We start from the raw sequence: 19266 nt of genomic DNA, 5'->3' as shown, positions 1-19266 counted from the left end.
AAATCGGTGTCGCCCACGATCAATTTAACTTCACTGGTCACAAGCTGCATATTTTTAATGTAAAGAGGACGGATGTTGGGTTATACAGATGCACTGCAAATAATGGATTTGGAAGAGAGGCTACTAGTGTCAGCGTTGTCAACATAAACTGTAAGGGTAGTTTCCAATTGCGATCGCCAAAATCGATAGTGGTAAAACTGAGCTAGCTCTATCTATCTGATCTTTCTTATGAATGCCTATCCCACTTGCGAGAATAAAGCAATGTCTTGCTTCTTCCCTTCACAAAAATTCAACTCACCATCGTGATTTCCTTCCCTAGCCTAGAGTCATTCTCTTGCGAAGCTGGGCGGGCGCGTTGCGCTGTGATTTGCGTTAACTCCGACTCTCCTCAAATGCTTGATGGAACAGAAAAATCCAAAATCCCTTAGAAGTTTGCAAAACGCGCAGCGCTATACAACGGATTTGTCTATAACGATCTAGCGTTGTAAACAGCTGTTTTAGCGTTCCTAGCCGACCACTTCTATCATAGCGTAACCAGGCTTTTAAGGGTTCCTTATGACTTACTAGTTGTGGGACATGGTTCGATTTCAGCTTATCTGACCTCTTTCGCATTTAGGACCCTTTATAGGATTACAATCCTAGGGAACCAGATTGCTATGCAAGTTTACGTAGATTTTCAATTCCGGCATTCGTGTTTAATTTCGTTGGTTTTTCGACCTCCGAGTGAGCAAGAATCTAGCTGTCATATTATAAGGAACACTTCTCAAATGTTGTCGCTTTTAAGATATTGTTAAGTTACAGTTTGACGATAAAATGGCTAGTATTGGTGCCTTACCGTATATAACCCTCAGATAGTCAACGGTCTCTCCAGTGATTTCTTAAGAGAAAAGAAAGAACATGACCTTGTTCTCAGACCTTGCCTTTGAATCAAACAAAAGCCAGCTACTTACATTAGAAGGTTTTACATGTTTTGTGTTTTTATATGAATTTTCCTACACTCATTTCCTCTTTTTTCTTCTTTTTCTTCTTCTTCTTCTTCTTCTTCTTCTTCTTCTTCTTCTTCTTCTTCTTCTTCTTCTTCTTCTTCTTCTTCTTCTTCTTCTTCTTCTTCTTCTTCTTCTTCTCCTTCCTCCTTTCTTTTGGTGAAAACAGGTAGTCACTGTATATTGCAAAAGGTCAGCATAACAATAACAAGTGAAGTATGGAATGATACATTGCTGGACAGGGAGTCGTTTGACTATAAAACGCTGGAAGCTAGTGTATTGACGGCGGTAAGTTGCTTGAATATGAAAGCTATCATAATTACAGAAGTTAGAAGTTTCTGTAGGACATATTCTGGAACCAATTGGCGAATGTACAGAGAAAGATAAAAATAAGAAACAGGGAGACTTCCTAACCCGATAACACCAGCCATTTTTGGGTAACGGTTGTTAAAAAAAAAAAAAAAAAAAAAACTTGCGGCGCATCTTTGAACTCGCTGTAATTTTGCTTCGAGGTATTGCGATAGTGGATACAATACAAAGTCGTTAAAATTAAGCTTCGAAAGTTTCAATGCCTCAATTAATTGCTTCCTTAAACGCTTCGGGCACCATGTTTCTGATCTTCTTGATTGTTGATAGAGCTGCAAAGCACGATGATACGGTCTTAGTCTCGCGATCAGTCCACTAATGTGTGAGGTGACTCTATCTAACACTTTTCCATCTGCACTTATCTGGGACAATTGATCTTCTTATTTTGCACTCTTGACATTTTTTCTGTGCATATCATAATTTTTTTGTCTATTTTGCATTAAACAGTAAGTTGGAATTGCTTGACCAGAGATCGAGGGTTTGCATGGCGCTAGCGGTAGCGTCCATATCTGAAGGGGAACAGTGCTTCATGAAAGTCGTGTCGTCTGCATATTGATATGAAATGCCGTGCAGTCATGGTTATCGTTAAGATCATTTGCGTATAAAGTAGATAAGGCTAGCCCAATATCGAACCCTGTGCTACCCTGAATTGCATGTCATTCAGCTCGGATGTTTGATCATTCACTTGTGCAAACTATCGTTTTTCACGCATGTAACCCATTTGTGCATTTTTTCAAGAATCCTGGTGTGATCGATCGACCGTATCGAACGCCTTTGATAAATCTGGAAATACAGCCATAGTGATTTCATTTCATTTCATAGCGTGGATGATGTCATCTCTGAAGCACAATAATAACGTTGTTCTCGAATGACCTTTTCTGTAGCCAGAGATCTTCTCATTAAGTATGCTGTGTCTGTCGATGTGTAGGCGTTCACACACTTTGGAGAGCACGGGTAGGATAGCAATTGGTCTATGATCATTATATCCCCTTGGACTTTTAACTTTAGATACCTGGCATATCTGGAAGTTTTCAGTGCCTTTGGAAAGGTGTTTTCCTCAATGCACCTATTTATTCTGTCGGTCAATGGTGAGGTGATGTACGTGTGTTCTGAAACAAGCTTGATAGAATTAGCAGGGATTAGATCAGGCCGGGTTGCAATCTTTTTTTTTTATCTTTTTTTATAATTTGCTGCTCGATCTATTTAAAGGCGACTTTACGAAGTACGAAGGAGTCACTTTCTTTAGATCCCAATATTCTTTGAGTTGTGCTGGTAAGATGTCTGGTCAACTCATCAGCGTTTGGGCACGAATGTGTTTTGAATTGGAGTTGAGGATTCGGTGAATCTTGCGCTGTAGTATTTTGGTGATTTCGATGACAGTGCCTTCTGGTAATTGATCTCTTCGCCTGCTCGACTTAAATTCCTTACGTCTCTGAACTTTTTTCGTATATCCTCCGATTTGATTTGGTGAGCATGACAACGAAGCTGTTTCCTCTGTGCCGGAAACTGGTGGATGTCATCTGATTTCAAGAATGGTACGGGAGGGCGTGTAATTCTGACCTTCTTTAACGGGACGATTTGTCTAGACTAGTCGGGAACAATGAGTTAAAGCGAGAGGCATTTAGTTTATAAGATTCACCCAATGAGAAGTATTCGAATAAAATCAAGAATACAAAGCCACTGAGAAGAACAAAATCGATTACAAAATAAAATAGGAATCATGAATCATTGAGGTCGAAAAGCTAGCCCAGTTTGAGGATTTGGGGAGACCTATTCTTACTTTTAATGAGTAATTTCAGATTTTGTCTACTATCGACTAAGTCATAGTACTGTTGGACTACATTTGATTTGTTATTTGATTTAATAACACCTGCTTTTTATTCAGTTCCATTACATTCATATTTTTTTCCTCTTTTAGATGTTTAAGGTTTACAGCACCTGTTCGCAAAAACGGCTCTACCGAATAGCAGTTGAAAAATTCAGGTATCTATTAATTAAAGGGAAAAAATACTCAATCCTTTTCTTAAACGGGCTAATTGTGACGAGGGTATTGCCGTTTTAGGTCAATTTGGTGCTACGATTATCACTTCAGCAATACAAAAAATGCTCTGGTAGAGATATGAAGGAGATATCAAGCAGATCTCGTCAGAGAGCACTAACCATATATAAGCCGTTTTGGTGATTTTTGCAGCCATAGCATAAAAATTGCGGTAGAAACAAACGACAGGTGAGAGATTCAGTGCCTAAGTAATTATAGTCTTAAATAACAAAACCGAACCATTTTGTTTAGAATTCAGTTGGTAAGATAGAATTCAGCTGATCAAAATAATGAGACTCTGGCAACTCGGTGAAATAAAGTGTTCCGCATAGGCCGAACAATCATAACCTTTTGTTATTACCACTGATGCAACATTAGAACAACAGACTTGCGCTCATTTATAGTCTTTAATTAGTAACACCATTTTCATTTTGTTCCTAGCCCTGGTAGTGTTGTGGCAACGCTGGTCATGTTTTTCGGTAGTTCAGTCTCTGAGCCTCTGAAACCTTTCCAGGATGAAATTGCTGACTCCAAACTTGGCCAATTCGCCGTTGGTCGTCATGTGTATATTTACCAGCCGATCCTTCCTCCAACGACTCCCCCATCAACAGGTGCAGACATTTTATTTTTAAAAAAGATTTGCTTACACGTATGTACGTAGAAATAAGCCTACAAATGGTCGTTTCCGTTGGAACGAGGTGAGATAAAAGAAAAGAGTAAAAAAATCCCACATTTGCCCTGGCCACACCTAGCCTTTTGAAATCAGTAGCTTTGTTGATGTGCTCTATCACCGTAATTTTTGCGGAAGAAAGAATCGAACAAGCTCTCATACACACATAGGTATATATTTTTTCAATGTTGTCTGGCGTACCACATCAGAGAACTGCCGGCATAAAAATATGAGAAACTCGTGAATAGACCTTTCCGCATTACGCGGGAGTGAGTAAACATAAGGAAATGAGGACGGGGCTCGGGTGGAAAATTTCATATAAATCACTGTATTTTGTCCACCCGAGCCTCGAGTTAGTTCCTTTGTTTACAGGAATACGGGAAAGGCTATTGACACCAAGTATTTTTTCAATTGTTTTATGCAGTACCGCAACTGGATTCATCGGACACACCAGCGAACGCAAACGAAGGTAAGTGATATTAGTCCTTCACTTTTTCTTAGACTGTTGTCTTCTCTTATCCTGAAAAACTGGGGTTGTGTTTCATATGCCAAAATCTGAAATAATCGTAAGTAACAAAGGGTAGACAACAATAGACGTCCGTGTATGACCATGGATAAAAAACGGAACATGAATTGTGGATTGAAATCAATGGATTTCGGTATAGGGCGTTTTCACTCACCTGGCTAACATCTTTGCATATTTATTGGAATGAAAGAAACCGTTTCAATAATGAAAGAAGTCAACTCCCAGAGGACTGGTTTGGGACACCAACATAACATTATCATTCATATTAATTTGCATAGTCACATTAATCCTTTAACTGACTTTTGCGACCAGTTTTGTCTCACCGACACAATAGAAGAACCGACAAGAGTGACAAACATGAATAAATCGCTAATTGATGTTATCCTTTTGTCAACCGACCAGAACGTTCGGCTACTAGTGATCATGACCTTAATATTTACAATGTGATGAAACAAAGATTACCGAAGTCTAAAGTCAAAGTAATTAAGTCTAGAAGTAAGAAACACTTTAATCAGAATGAATTCCTGGCTGATGTAGAGACAACACCTTGGGACACGGCTTTTATCTTTGACGGCATTGATGATGTCTGGGCCTACAGGTATAAACTATTTAATGAAACTGTAGAGAAACACGCACCTTTTATGAAAAAGAGAATCCGGTCAAATCAGCTCCCCTGGATCAATGTAGGGATAAAGAAAGCAATGCGATTGAGAAACAAGTTGTACAAAATAATTTCATTGCCACCCTACTAAAGACTTATGGGAACACTATAGTATACAAAGGAACTTAGTTACTAAACTGAAGCGCGTCGTAATCAAACCTTTTTGCTCTGACTCTGCATCTACTGCAACTACACCTAACGGTTTCTGGAAAAGACTGTAGCCCCTGCTACCCTCTGCAGGGAGAGACGTCTTGCAGGAGGATATTTACTTAATGGATGATCGGAAAGTCGTTAAAGAAGTGTCAGATTTATTGAACACTTTCTCCTCTACTCCAATCCTGGATCAGTCGGCCCTGAAGCTTAAGCAGGGAGATTTTTTGACCCACCCTTGCGTCACCATTACATCACGTGACTTCAAGCTGGACTTTTCCTTCCAACCAGTACGTGTCTCATATATCGAAACTCTTCTGGGGAAATCAAGTGCAACAAATCTTGTGGAACTGACAAAATAATGCCCAAGATTCTTAAATTATCAGCGCTATCTATAGCAGTTCACCTGACAAAGCTACTGACTTAGTCTATGCATTACTACTTCTACGTGGCTTGCGGAGTGGAAGCTTAACCATGTGACGCCCGTAATAAAAAAAAAAAGATGATGCCACATCGGTATCAAACTAAAGACCTATCGGTGTCCTGTCTATCATACCCAAGATCTTAGGCTTGACCAGCTTTTCGACGCTTTTCAACCCTTCCAACATGTTTTGGATTTCTTCGAAGAAATTCATGCTGCACAGCTCTGGTCAAAGTGGTCGATGACTGGTCTCAGTGGCTCTAGATTCCAAAAAGGTTACTGGCTCCATTGCAATTGACTTATCCAAAGCTTTTGATTCCATATGTCAAAATTTTCTTGCAGAGTTACGTGCTTATGGCGTTGGTGAGGGGGCAATTGACTTTTTTGCATTTAAACTTGTCTGGTCGAAAGCAAAGAGTTAAGTTAACGGAGGTTTCTCAGATTGGTTACCGGTGTACTGTGCAGTGTGTCTCAAGGCAGCCTCCTGGGGCCCCTTCTGATTAATGTATTTATCAACGATATTTTTCTGCTCAACTTTCTTCCCTGCGGCTCTACGCCGATGACACTACCCCCTATGCATCCAATACCAACATTTCAGCTTTGGAACTGTCTCTTAAGAAAGATCTTGAGAATCTTTCTTCCTGGTTTACCTCAAATTACTTGTCCGTCAATGGAAAGAAAACCCAAGTGATGATCTTGGGTAAGCACTCTGGATATGGCTTCCTGAATATTCTTGGAGTTCATATCAACCATAAGTTGTCCTTTTTAGACCACCTGTCAACCTGTTAAAGAAGGTCTACTCCAAGGTTGGAGCTCTGAGACGAATTAGAAAGCTGGTGCCTGCTGACATCTAACTTATGCTGTACAAGGCGGAATGTATACTTCCACACTTTGAATATTGTAGTCCATTACTATTAGGGATTAACAAAACGCTGGACCAGAAACTTCAATCTGTAAACTATTATGTTAAACAGCTTAGATTGTGATTCCATACTTTCTGCTGTAAACATGCAATCACTGGAACATAGACGGTACTTAATCAATCTTTTAAGCCTGGTTTCCATATGATTGCTTCGATCGCTGTGATCGCTGCGATCTCTGAGACAAAAAGAGTTCAGCGATCGCAGCGACAGGACCGATCATATGGAAACCACATTCCAGTGATCTTAGCGATCGCAGCGACAACGATCACTGAGATAGAAAGAAATTATCTCAGCGATCGTGTTCCATATCATAACTATGATCGCTGCCATCGCTGAACTTTTTTTTTCCCTCAGGGATCGCAGCGATCGTATAGAAACCGGGCTTTATCCTCCTTTTTAAATGTCTAAAGGAAACGGGCCTGACTGTATTTCTAATGTATTCGAACCTCGTCTATTGCGTTACAATTTAAGGAACGGTGAACACAATCTCTCGCAACAATCCTATAATAATCGATTTTATCTCACTTACAAGGCTTCGCATTTGTGGAATCAGCTTCCTTCTTACATTAAGAAATGGGCTGAGTTGAGTGAATTTCATAAGAATTTGAGACCTTTTAACATTATAAACTTAAGGGACAGTTGTAAATGTAATTTTTGTAAGTTCTGTTTTTACGATATCTTAGAATTATTTTTAACTTTTTTTTTTCTTGGGGTATTTAACTCATTCTCAGGGTTTTTATATAATAAGTTTCTAATTAATTCAGTGAGATACGGGAGGGTGTTACTTTGAGTATTTCTAACATAACATTCTCGGATATATTAATTTTTATTCGTTTTTATACATTTATGATCTTTTTAGACTACTTTTACTGAAATGGTTTACTATCATTAACTATTTTTATCTCCGTCATACATCTACGTTTCATTCATGAGCGTCCAGCTCGGATGATCGGGGCAACCCCATCCCACGTATTGACAGAAATAAATTGATTGATTGATTTATTGGTCGCCATTTCAATGTTTTGTAACACCAATATGGCCGCCGTGACGTCATGTGAAAACGCTTTATAAGAAAGTCTACCCAAAAAATGGAAACAAACAAAGTTCATTTCAAATTTGTTTCGCAGATAAAAGACGACGAAAACGCACATCATAATTATGCAATATCAAAGCCTCTGCGTAGTACTGATATTATTTCAATTGCGCAGCCATTGTCTGACGACATTAAGGTTTTTTTTTCCTATTCAGATGTTGAATGGAAGAAACGAAGTTTACTTTTACATGGAATTTACTTAAGTGTCATTTCTTTGCTTGTGGCACTTAATATATTACTGGTCGTTCGGAGATGGAGAAAACCGGTACCCAATGTTAAAGGTAACTGACACAATTTCTTTTCAGCAAAATAGTAAGTCATCTACAACGGATTTTTATAATTATTCGTTGAAGATTTTCTAGGCGGGTGAATTAAATGCAAGTATATAATTACTATCTTTCTGAAAGACCCTTTTTTCTGTCTCTATATTTCAATTTGCAATTAATACACAAGTCAAGTTCGTTGCACTGTCATCAACGTACAGACAATTTACAACACATTACGGATTTTTTTTTTTAACAGGTCTTGCTAAAGTAACGAGGTAGGTAATAACTTGAAGTGCATATTTTTACAAGTATTATCATTGCAAACGTTAACATACTTCGTTTACGATCGTCTATAAAATGTATCTTATCTGCAACATGCGTAATTGAAATTGAAGGAATGATCCTGTCATTTAACACAGATGATGTTTTTCTTTACTTTTAGGCTTCCCAAAACAAACATTTTTGACACGTTTTTTTCTTGCACGTAGCTTCATTTTTTTCCCATAAAATATCAAAATATTTGATTTGTATTTCTTTTTAGTTTCAGCAGGCGAGAAGAAACCTATCGGGACTTGGAGGTACACTTATAAGCCATGGAAACTGTCTTTTAAAAACATGTCACGCAAAGAAACAAAATATATTCGAGACTACGAGATACAAAAAGATTTGAAAAATCTGATTTTGCGATGTAAATGAGTTAATTTTTTTTTTCAAAACTACACAAGATTTGTCAGCAATGAAACCTTTGTCTACATTCCTCTTTTTATTTTTTCTGAGTTTTCTTCGGTGAAGATCAGTCATACAGTATAACCATTCTTAACGCCTGCAATAGCCATTTGCATGATGGTGTCATTTTACTACTACGACCAGAATCCTTCGGGTTTATGCTTTCTTGCGCAAATTGGCGCCTTTGCTATTTAAACCTTGCTGGGATTACCAAATTAGTAGAATTACGCTATCGTGCAAATGACCTATTCAGCCGAGTGGGCATGCAATATTAATTCTATATGTAGTAATTGATATAAGTTAGGGAATGACTTTATAATTATTTGTTACAGAACTCTTATTAACCCCCCCGACGTACATGCAAATTTATACCCCTACCGTGGTACAAGAGGGGTGGATGGAACCCCTCCCCGGAGTTTTTGATATGTAGCAGTACTTCGAAACGATTTTACCTTCAGCGGAAAGCCTTTGATCTTCTCTACGCGATGAGGTATATTTTATGGGTTGTGGCGTTACCGGGGGCCTGTGACGTCACCAATAATGGTCGCTTTCTTGGCCGCCATCTTGGATTTTACCAAGAATTCGAAATCAGGTTAAAACCGTGAGAAATGGTGATTTTTTTGTGCTTGAGATAAAAAATAACACAAATTAGCACTAAGCATGATTTTAGCCACAAGATTTACTGTTATTGTTGACAAAAGTTAAAAAAGACGTACTTTCACTCAAAAATGACTTGACCACCTCCTACTTATGACGTTATATCTCGTAACCATAGAAACTGACCAACACTGAAATTAACTCAAAAACCTTTGGGGGGGGGGGGGGTGGCATCCACCCTCCCCCCTTGTACGCCCGAGGCTTAAAGAGAACAGAAGTAATTGATTATAGCCTTAGATAAAAGCAGATGAAGAAAGAGGACAAATAATGCTTTTAATTATTTCGTAACAGAGTCAAGGAACGCCACTCGCAGAGGATATTACTTATATTAATACACAAGCTGGGGTGGAGTTACATACACAGTTACCTTCGTCGCATTCTGAGCAGCAGTTGTATGATGCCTGCAGCTACACACCACCAAATCCAGAAAGAAATAGTTGGGAAGTGAGACGAAGAGACGTCACCATAGTTAAAGTCATTGGGAAGGGAGCATTCTGTCAGGTTGCAAAAGCGGAGGCGTGGAATTTAAATGGATCGAAGGGTGTCACTGCCGTAGCTGCAAAAATGCTCAAAGGTGAATAGTTTACGGGTATAACTCCTCTTTCTTTTCAAAGAACGAAAAAATGGATTTGCACCAAATTTTTTCAACGCAAATACGATGCTAATTTGTGCAAACTGAGGAATAAATCTGAACAAAGGTGGTTAATGCTAGATTTGCATACATGTACCTATTTACACCTATTTACCTCAGTTTGCACAAATTAGCATCGTATATTTGCGCTGAGCAAATTTGGTGTAAATCCATTTTTTCGTCCAGTTTAAGAAGAGTTTGTCTTCGCAGAGCTACATGAGAGTCGTTTTCTGTTTTTCTCTAGGAAAAGCACCAGATTCAGACAGAAAAGATCTAATGTCAGAACTGGAATTGATGAAAAAACTTAAACCTCACCCTCACGTAATCAAACTTATGGGATGCGTCACTGAGACAGGTAATATCCATTCAAAAAGTAACAAGTGAATTTTAACAAGTGAACATACGCCAAGATCAGCTTATTACATGTAACTAAACCATCCTTGCAGATCCCTTACTTGTGCTAATTGAATACATTCCATACGGTGATTTGTTGGGGTTTTTGAGGAAGAGTCGGGGCCTCAAGGACAATTACTATAAGAACCCGGATATTAAACCAAAGACAACTCTGACGTCGCAGCAATTGATTCAGTTTGCTTGGCAGATCGCTGATGGTATGGAATTCCTTTCTTCTAACAAGGTAAGGGCAAAGAGTGAAAGATTTATAGTGATTTTGTATAGCATCACTTATAGGCATTCACCATTGAGTCGGAATTGCCCTTGGCTAGTAGTTATATTCCCATCTCCCAAGAAGAGTTTTTCTTTCTTTCTGCTTGTTTTCCTCCGTTTTCTTCTTCTTTCACATTATTTACTTTGGTATGTATCGTTTCGTATGCAAGGTCATCCATCGTGACTTGGCAGCAAGAAATGTTTTGGTTGGTGAAGGAGAGAAGTGTAAGGTGACAGATTTTGGGATGGCGAGGGATGTATATGGAGATGACATTTACAAAAAGAAAAGTCGGGTGAGTAATAAAAACCCACTTCTTTATCTTATTTGTTGTGTGTTTTTTAATAGCCAAGTACATTGTGGAAGAAAATTTTCGATAAATCCAAAAATAGTTTGTAACTTATACTTCAAAAAGAACTATAAAAGGCTTTGGTTGAACCATTTTAATTTGTTATTTTGGTATACAAAAATAGTTTAGATAATTTTAGAATTTAGTCTGTCTCAAACGAAACTGAAAATTGGAAAGTAAAGGGTAGTGTAAAAAATAATACACAATGTTCTAATGAATAATAGTTTGTGAATAAGGAAATGACATTAACGTTAATAAAAATAAAGTTATATTGAAAAAATATAAATCGCAAGTTCTCTATAATTTATTTACCTTAAGACAAACAGTTACCCTGTGGGCAGTGGTCCCTCCTTGCCAAATGCTGCAAGAGAGAAAAGCGAGCGATCATTTGGTTCTTTGATCGAGCCGCCGTCCAGCCGCATGGACGAATAAATTAACTTTGTCAAGTTCATGCAACTCTGCAAGCTTCGATTTACTCTACCGGTTTCGTTCGATCCTCTATAATTTGTCACTGAGAAGGAATATTTAACAACAAACTTGCCAACTTGAAACGGCGATTTTTTTTCCTGCACGTGCCTGACAAGTATGCCGAGCAGGCATAAACAGCTACGGAGACGATTTCGTCCAACAAATTTTGATGACTTTTATCGCTACGTATTACTATTAACAGGAAATCGTTCTGTCTGCTTCCAGTTTTGAGTGCTCACCTGCACGAGCCAGACAGGTACGGCGAACAGCTGAGTTTGCTGGTAAACTACCTTGTATAACAAAGTCACGAAAGCAGCGCTATGGATGCTGGCCTCCGATTGGGCACAAAAAATACTTTTTGTGCCCAGTCAGAGACAAGCATTCGAATGAGTCGTGGAACTGGTTTGTTAAGAGTAGCATCCCAGGGTTTCTCTCAGCCGTTCTTGAAAACTTTGGCCACCGTTTATCCCGACCCGACTGACCGCCACTGCTTGCAGAGTTACCAACAGCTAGGAACAAATACAAGACAGAACTAAACGAAAAATAAACAAAACAAAACAAAACAAAAACAAATAAACAATATTCGTAACTACGAATTGGCAAACAAAACACTATGGTCAATTACACAAACAGTTAGGCACACTCGGGAGAATGTTGAAATTATCCATGTAAATGAACTCTTTAGGGTCGTCTTCCAGTTAAGTGGACTGCTTACGAGGCATTACTTTATGGGACATATACTACGCAAAGTGACGTGTAAGTATTAAAATTTATGGTGCGATAAGTTTTTACACCTCTAATTATTAACGATAGCATTGTTAGTGACGGCCACGAATAACGTTGTAATTCGCCTTGTCATTTGGTAGGCGATTCTAATAATCTTTAATCTCAAATATTGTATAATACATTTTCTTAGCAATGATTTAGTCTCAACGGCGCTGATGGTCAACGATCTTTAATAATAATATGCAAAAGATAAAGTACTACAGATGTTTATTTAAAAAAGTCCTAACAAAAAATAAGTACTTTGGAAGTTACGAGAACTCGTTACTACTTGTTACACCCGAGCAGCCTTACCCACTGGTGATTTTGCTGAAATCCATTTTCAATACATAAACTACTAAAAGACGCGACTTAGCTAAGACACGTCTTATTCTAGAACAGCCCTTAACACCTGTTCTTAAGGTACGTAAAAACGGGAAACAAAAAACGCGCAACTTGTTTTGCAACATTGCTGCCAAAAGAGTTGAATAGCGATGTTACGCGTTTTCCCACCGACATCAAACCTGTCTTCCAACAAATCAGGCTGTTAACAGGTTTAAACATGAGTGGTAAAACGCGCAGCATCGCTATTCAACTCGTTTTGCAGCAATGTTTTTCCGTACCTTTAGATAAGACGCGTCTTAGCTAAGACGAAAAAAACTTCTTTTAAATGACCTTTGCGTCTTACATAAGACGCAAACGCATAGTACGCAGGCGTTAATTTTTGGCGGGAAAATTTACGCTTGCCCCGCGGTCGACTGGCAGGCTACTGGCTGGGAAAAGCTGTTTATAAATTACAACGCGTTTTCTTTTCCTTGGTGATAATAATGATCGCCTTTTTCCCGAGAAATATACAGTGAAAGGCCATATTACTAATACTAAACTAGAAAAAGGCGATCATTATTACACCCAAACACGGCACAAGCATCTTTTTTTTCCCATTACAATCTTATTCTAAGAAAAATTTAAGAAAAAATGTCCAGAAAAGCGCTCGAAAATACAAACGAAATGTGCTCATGCCCCCTCGGCATCCTATAATATTCCTTAAATCGAATTTATTCAATATGGCGGCCGTATCGGTAAAAAGGTCTATTATATATATATACATAACAATGCATTACATTATATTACATGTACATTAATATATCATATTTATATTACAGGTGGAGTTTTGGTGTTGTTCTGTACGAAATATTCACTGTGGGTATGTATGCTTTTCGCATAACTGTTTAAAGACAAGTTGCGAGCTAAAGATAATACTGCATGCGACCGAGATGAATCAAAAGTCTTCTATAAATCGTTCATTGTATCTTCTATGCTTGTTATGTTGTGAAAATGATGATTATGTTATGTTTTAAGCATTTCTTTTGCATAAATACAGTAAAATTACTACCCTGCGAGTAGAGGCTACATTTTCGCTGTGTTAGCTGGCGTGCGAAAAGTATCCTCTGCCGACACCCGTTCAAATCCGTCCAGAAATCTGGACGAATAAATTAAAAACCGGTTTTTTTCCTGTTCTTGACCGGTTTAGAGCATTGCGTGAGTCTTGCGTGAATCTTACGTAGCAGATGAGAGTTAACGCAATTTTTTTATTCCCGCGAAACTCGCGCCATTTGACGACAGACCTGACGATTAATTTTGGTTGCGAATCGCGTGACGAATTTCACGCATGCACGATAGAAAATTGAACGGTTGTCAGCAGAGGCTACTTTTCGCACCCCAGCTCCTATAGCGAAAGTGTAGCCTCTGCTCGCAGGGTATAAAATTACAGGATTACAGGATTAAAAAATAATTAATCACAATTTGATAAATTGTGGAGCTCATTTTCCTGCAACGTCGTTGCCGTTTGCGTTTTGCAGGTGGATGTCCGTATCCTGGCATAGAGGGACAAGAAATTGCAAACAAACTGAAAAATGGCTACAGGATGCCAAAACCTAAACATATTGACCAGAACCTGTAAGTACTTTTCTACTGGTGCAAAGATAATTTCTTTTGCAAGCTGTTTATATCGAATTTTATGGAGAATTTGTTTACTTTATGCCTTCAGTGCTTTCGGTGGAACCTAAGATTTGTCTGTTATCTATAAATCTTTCTTAATCTTACCTTTTTTACATTCAAGGTCATTCCTTTATTCATGTTTAGACTTTCGTTATACGTTTTCTCCATAAAGGAGAAGAAGTCTTAAATATTGATAAATTGTTCTTGAATAGTATGTCTGATATATTAACTATGGATTTTTTTCAGTTCATTTTGATGGGACTCAATTTAATAACAATTATATGTAATCACTGTTTGATTATATCCTATTCTATTCTATCTTTTCTTCTCTGGTAGTTATGATCTTATGCTTCAATGCTGGCAACAAAAGCCCAATGAGCGACCAACATTTTCTGTACTAAAGGATACTATGGCAGATATGTTGCAGAATAATAACGTATGTGTAATTAAAAACTTTTCTGCTCTTTTCAACAACGACAAAAGCATTAATTAAAGAAAGAAAACAAAACAGACCCCAAAACTTCCTTTGACAGTGATGGCACAACAGTTACCCTTTCTCTTGACCTCTCTAAACAATGCAAGCTTTGTTTTCAAAAAACAAAATATAACATCATTATGTTAAAGAAGCTTCGTCGTCTCTTTTAAGAGATTAAGGCCCCGTCCACACGTATTCGTATATTTTTGAAAACGAAGATTTTCCCCTCGTTTTTCAAAACAATACGCGTCTATATGTAAGCGTATTCGAATCGTTTTTTCCCGTCCAAATACGATAGCATACCTTTCAGACCATGCTTAATGCTAGTAGTATGTGAAGGATGGTATTTTCGAATTCAAAAACCTCCGTTTTCGTCCGTCCACACGTGAAACAGAAGGCAAGGTTTTCAGAAATCTATTTTCTAGAGAGCGTTTTTGAAAAGATGCGTTTTCGGTGACCGTTTTAGCCTGATACATGCGGATGGTAGGCCAACTGACCGGGGAATTTTTTTTTTTCTATAAAAAGAGATTCGTGTGAACGAGGCCTAAATCTTGCACACTGTCAATCTTCCTAAGATGAAATTAACAGGACTTGAAAAAAGAAAATAACAGAGAGTTGTTGCTCGATTTTTACGCACTGTGCGGCATAAGATTAAGAGTTCTGAAATTTAATTGTACACTGTAGAAACAAAAAACTTTTCCGCCACGATCGTTATATTTTACAAGTAACGTTATCTACTAAGCTACAGTCATAAAATATCAGATTAACATTTCAATGACGGACACGATTTCAAGACAAGATTATTAAAGACTAAAACCCTCTCTTTAAAAGCAATAAACACTTACGTGACAAACTACTGTATTTTGAATGCTCATCTGACTGAGAAAACAACTATTGTAACTGCGACATAAAATTGCGTGTCATGGACCTAACAAACCCATCGAAAAGAAGAAAAAAGACCCTTCCCAGTGACGTGTAGTATTGGTCCCCCTGAAAAAATCTGCATCGTTACTTCCGGTATTGTTTTCCTCCTAAACAAACAAAACCTCATTGCTAAGTGTAGTATTTCTGAATGTTTAGTTCTAGCACTAGCCGCCCTATGTTTGTACATTAAGTAACAGAGCATGCACACTGGTTGTAAATGATTAAAATGTGGCCCGAATAATGTTTGTGGTTAAATCCTGAATCGTCCGTTAGTTATCGATAGTTAAATCCAGCGATCCATAAACACATTAGGACCGTCACTTCCACAATTTTTTTTTGCATTCAACCAAAATGAACCTCTCTAACAGTCCTCTAATTTGAAATTTGGCATTCAAAACAGAAATCTCTAAGCGCTGAAAAAAAAAATTGTATGATGACCTCTTTTTTGCGTAAAACTCCAGTAATAACTTATTAACAATTATTCCTCGAGCCCGAATGGACTCTGAGTTAATAGCCGAATGGGCTATTGACTCAAAGGCCATGAGGGCGAGAGGAATAATTGTTTTAGTAAAATCCAACTAGTTAGTCGAAAATATCGAGAATGAAAATCTTTTAGCTAGTTAAAGCTAGACTTTAATCCTTTTTTGCCGCCAAAAAGCCCGCGCTTTTCGCTACTAGTGGGCTATAACATATAGCGTAGTAGTAGCTCAACCAATCTGAACGTAGCATTGATAATAGACCACTAGTTGGATTTGACAGCAGCATTGATAATAGACCACTAGTTGGATTTTACTAATATCGTATATTCTCGATATATGAAACAAGTCTATACGTTATGTGTACCGTAAACTGCCACTTATAAGCCACCCTTCTGGTTATAAACAAGCATCCGGTCATAAGCCCCCCCCCCCCCCCGGATATGAACCGTCCTTCAAATGCATTGAAATGAATTCGATATATTTCGGCGTTTTGAAGCATAATTTCAACAACACAGTAAATGCAAAACGTTTTTTGATCGGCACTGCTACAGGTTTTTTCGAAGCGTTTCTTTTCCATTACGGAGTAAGCCCCTCCTTATTAAAACCACTTACAAAGATGTATAAGCCCAGGGTTTATAGGTGGCAGTTTACGGTAATCTTTTAAAGGAGGATGTTAAAACAAAGAAGCTGGAACTTAGCTGGAGTTTAAAATAGTGGTTCTTTTAGCGAGAAAGAAAAGTGAAGTTGGGCTTTCTGTCACCGCACCGAAGATTTGGCAATTTCGTATTATTTACAAGTCTGATATAGTAAACGGAAAAATAATTTACTGACACACAACTTTAACTTTTGTCTTGACAGCATACATACGCTAACATGGAAGAATACAATACCCAAGACTACCGCCATATTGACGATCTTTTGGAGTAGAATATGTTTACAGATACCTTACGGGCGAAGGAATTCAGACTCAACTGTTCATTTATTCATTTATTCACTCATTCATAGTTTATTTGGTAAAGCAGGTTAACTTGAAAGGCAGCTAAAGCTGATGTGGACCAGCTGATAAACTATCTATTGATGATATACAGCTAAAATTTAAAAAATGTACAGAAAACAGGTATAAAAAAAGAATAAATATACAGTAGTAAGATAGTAAAATTAAAATACTATTTCATCTTGTTGAAATTTATATTGTCGAACAAGAGTCTGTTTTTCTTAAGAAGCTTTTTAAAAATGTTTAGACTTGGTGCTCTTTTTAAATTATCTGGAATGGAGTTCCAGAACAAAGCTCCCCTATATCTTAATGAATTCCTGCCCACCTCTAGGTCAAAGCGGGGAACCTGTCTAGGCATACAAAAAAAGGCCATTTTAGATCCTGATAAATTTGCCATCCACTGAAGATATCGCTAGAATTCTAACTAGCTTTAACGTATCCTTATCTTAGTCCAGACCTCAGATGGTCAAGAGAAACCTTCCACGCTCGACGTTAAAAAGAGTTTTACCCTTCACGGGCTCAAAGTTCACAGCTACGTTATAGCTAGCGTATGTTAATACGTACCTTCATAGATCCTGACACGGACACCAAAATCATACGTACTCATCATTTCCTACATGCAGGCATAACTTGATTGACACAATGACGTGATTTGACGTCATTGTGACGTCATATTACTGCAATTACCCAAAAGTTTAACGACATCTTGCTCCAACGGTATAACACCCTGTATAATGGTGAAGTTATAGAAAGATGGACAGAAGGTTGCATACTCCCATTTCCAAAGAAGGGAGATTTAGGTTTGGCAAAAAATTGAAGAGGAATCACACTCACTCCTATTGCACCAAAAATCTATAACTCACTGCCTCCAACAGAATACAGCCCGAGGTAGAGAAGGTGCTCCGGAGAAACCAAAACGGATTTCATAAAAAACAGGTCTACTGTTGGACAAATCCTGACTGTACGGCGGATTATCGAGGGCGGGAGAGTAAAGAATCTATAGGCTGCCTTACTTTTCGTGCATTTCTCTAAGCCTTTGATTCTGTTCATAGGGGAAAAATGAAGAAGATCCTTCTGGCATACGGCATTCCCTCTGAAACAGTAGTAGCCATAATGATGCTATAAAAAAACACCAAATCTTTGGTCAGATCCTCCGATGGAGACACTAGTTTCTTCGACATTAACGCAGGCGTCCTTCAGGGTGACACCCTTTAACCTTTTCTCTTTGTTATTACTCTCATGTGACTTATGGTCTTACGTCATCGCACTATATTGGCTTAAGTACCACGAATGTCGGTCGTTTCGCCTACACTCAGGTCGATTCGCCAACATGGTCTCAGTTATTTCGCCTACACATCTAAGGTTGATCTGTTACGTTAAAAATTGCCGATTAAGTAACCGATACAAGTACTAGATGTAAGTTTATCGTTACCTAGGTGATCTTTAGTACATTGAAGAATGTGATTGCTGAAATCAATTATGACTTAGACTAAAAGAAAAAGAGTGATTGCATGTTTTTTTTCAAATGAAATAACGCCATGATACGACGAAAAAATTGGAAAGGTCGTTATATATTTACTCTACATTTTTACTCATTCCTCAGACACTTTTATAAACAACCTTATTTCTTGACTACAAGTATTACTAGTACACGCGGGGACGTGTGGCACCCGAGTTACACCCGACCCTTACAGCAAATTGTAATTATAGTATCATACACGCGCAACTTTAGAGGTTAGACTTTGCAAGTCAAGAGCCTATTGTTTACTGATGCTTGCAATTTCACTTTCCTTTGAAAGACAAAATTTTGAATTTATTTTCAGTTATTCCCCATAAACTATTAGACCGAATAACAAATTTACTAGTTCTCACGGCTAGACTGCTGGCAGTTTGCCTTTTCTCGTAAAACTGATCCGTCTAGTTCTTATCTCAGTTAGAACGGTTGCAAACCACGACATTATTTTGTTACAATACGGTGTTACGACCAGACGAGAAAAGACGGACTGCGGACCCCATTGTTGTAAACAAGCTTTCCGTCAGCC

The 19266-nt window shown here is 38.1% G+C and overlaps 2 protein-coding genes across 3 annotated transcripts; both read left to right on the top strand.

The window, feature by feature from the left end:
• The first annotated feature begins 3244 nt into the window (after positions 1 to 3244).
• LOC140950333 (uncharacterized) lies at positions 3245 to 9908 on the top strand. Of its 2 annotated transcripts, XM_073399553.1 has the most exons (6): positions 3245 to 3332; positions 3829 to 3998; positions 4482 to 4526; positions 7987 to 8112; positions 8354 to 8675; positions 9772 to 9908. In XM_073399553.1, exons 1-5 carry the CDS (start codon positions 3268 to 3270, stop codon positions 8374 to 8376), a joined length of 429 nt encoding a protein of 142 aa, XP_073255654.1. In that variant the 5' UTR covers positions 3245 to 3267; the 3' UTR covers positions 8377 to 8675; positions 9772 to 9908. The 2 variants fall into 2 exon arrangements, with proteins under 2 accessions (XP_073255654.1, XP_073255655.1); XM_073399554.1 differs by lacking the exons at positions 7987 to 8112; positions 8354 to 8675; positions 9772 to 9908 and adding an exon at positions 6158 to 6842.
• Positions 9791 to 17383, top strand: LOC140950330 (tyrosine kinase receptor Cad96Ca-like). The gene is made up of 9 exons (XM_073399550.1): positions 9791 to 10054; positions 10356 to 10466; positions 10558 to 10748; positions 10948 to 11070; positions 12278 to 12348; positions 13518 to 13558; positions 14214 to 14310; positions 14689 to 14788; positions 17089 to 17383. Exons 1-9 carry the CDS (start codon positions 10045 to 10047, stop codon positions 17155 to 17157), a joined length of 813 nt encoding a protein of 270 aa, XP_073255651.1. The 5' UTR covers positions 9791 to 10044; the 3' UTR covers positions 17158 to 17383.
• The last annotated feature ends 1883 nt before the right edge of the window (positions 17384 to 19266 follow it).

The sequence above is a fragment of the Porites lutea genome, chromosome 10 (assembly GCF_958299795.1).
Source record: "Porites lutea chromosome 10, jaPorLute2.1, whole genome shotgun sequence".
In the NCBI taxonomy this organism is placed as follows: Eukaryota; Metazoa; Cnidaria; class Anthozoa; order Scleractinia; family Poritidae; genus Porites; species Porites lutea.
This window is presented reverse-complemented; position numbering and strand designations above follow the sequence as displayed.